Source organism: Etheostoma spectabile, unplaced genomic scaffold, assembly GCF_008692095.1.
Source record: "Etheostoma spectabile isolate EspeVRDwgs_2016 unplaced genomic scaffold, UIUC_Espe_1.0 scaffold498, whole genome shotgun sequence".
In the NCBI taxonomy this organism is placed as follows: Eukaryota; Metazoa; Chordata; class Actinopteri; order Perciformes; family Percidae; genus Etheostoma; species Etheostoma spectabile.
In genome coordinates, this window is record NW_022605619.1 from 110,971 (window position 1) to 112,257 (window position 1,287).

General features: G+C 48.6%; 1 protein-coding gene across 1 annotated transcript in view; it reads right to left on the minus strand.

The window, feature by feature from the left end:
* The window catches only part of LOC116686800 (probable E3 ubiquitin-protein ligase HECTD4), a 108,276-nt gene extending 106,989 nt beyond the window's left edge, over window positions 1–1,287 (minus strand). The window contains 1 exon segment of the mRNA XM_032511852.1: window positions 549–1,287. Coding sequence (XP_032367743.1) covers window positions 549–695 — 147 coding nt within the window. The 5' untranslated portion in view covers window positions 696–1,287.

Sequence of the window (1,287 nt, forward strand, 5' to 3'; positions counted from 1 at the left end):
AGTGTATATCCTGCACCTGCTGCTATTGCACTTCTGGTTAGACCCAAAATGCATTTCGTTGCGTTGTACCTGTGTAATGACAATAAAGTTGAATCTAATCTAATCTAATCTTTGAATGGCATGGTAGGCTTTGGGTAACACAGATCTATATATGTTTAAAAAATCATGTACAGTCAGAGGATTGGGGGGGGGGGGGGGGGGAGCCCTAGCTACAGTTCCCAAAAGACTAATTTGTGGTTTAAAAAAATTAAGTGTCTTGAGTATAAAATAGGTTTCCAGAACCTTTATTTTGGTAGAGTTGGCAGGAAGTGCTCCGGTAACAGTCGCATTCTTTACAGTGGGTCAATAACATGCAAGGCAAGGAACTTGCTGTAGCTGTACCGTTGTCACGGAGTGTGTGTTGCAGACAGAATATACATTAAAAGAAACCAAAAAAAAGACACCCTTAACATACCAGTGAGTGTGTGTTTCCATATAGATATTTATATATATATATATATATATATATATATATATAAATCTTTGTGTGTGTGATGGCTTTTACCCACCTCTTGCTCGGTGTCCCCCTGCTCCGACACCCCTATTTCACTGGGCAGTTCGGCCAGATCCGTGACCCGAATGAGTCCGTCGTGGAGGAAAATGGTCTCCTCCTTCACCGAAAGCCACTGGGACGAATCCACCGCCCCGGAGCCCATCGCTCTCTCCTCCGACAGCGATGCCAAAGGGGTCGAACATTAAAAATTCAGTGGCAGGATGACAGAAAACGCCCAAGCTAGCTAGCCGGCTAGCGATAGCTAACTTACAATAACATAACTGCCGTTAACGGTCGCCGTCGTATCTGACGACGGACGGGGCGTTGCTAAGGGGGGAGCTAACGGCCGATGGCGCGCGCTGTTGCTAAGGTGGAAGCTAACGGCAGTGAACAGGCGGTGGTGGCAGATCCTCTTCACATAACATGAGTGGTCGTGTCGTGCTAACGGTGCTAACGGCGCTAACGGTTCTTGCTAGCCGTCTGGTTAGCTTGAATGCTAACTTACCGTCTCGTTTACCGAGCAGAGTGGGCGTGACACCCGCACTAAATCCGTTATTTTGCCGCAGCGTTTTTTAACGGCAGTGTCCTCCGGACAAAGACCGCGTCTGTGGTAAGCTTTTTAACGGCTACACGGGGCCCGCGAACCGGTTTCGCTAACGGCCCCGGGGCGCTGTGTCAGTTGCTGGAGAAGATAATGACAAGCTCCCAGCTGTCAGTGCGACGCCATGTTTCCAAGGCCAACTAGCTGCTCCCAG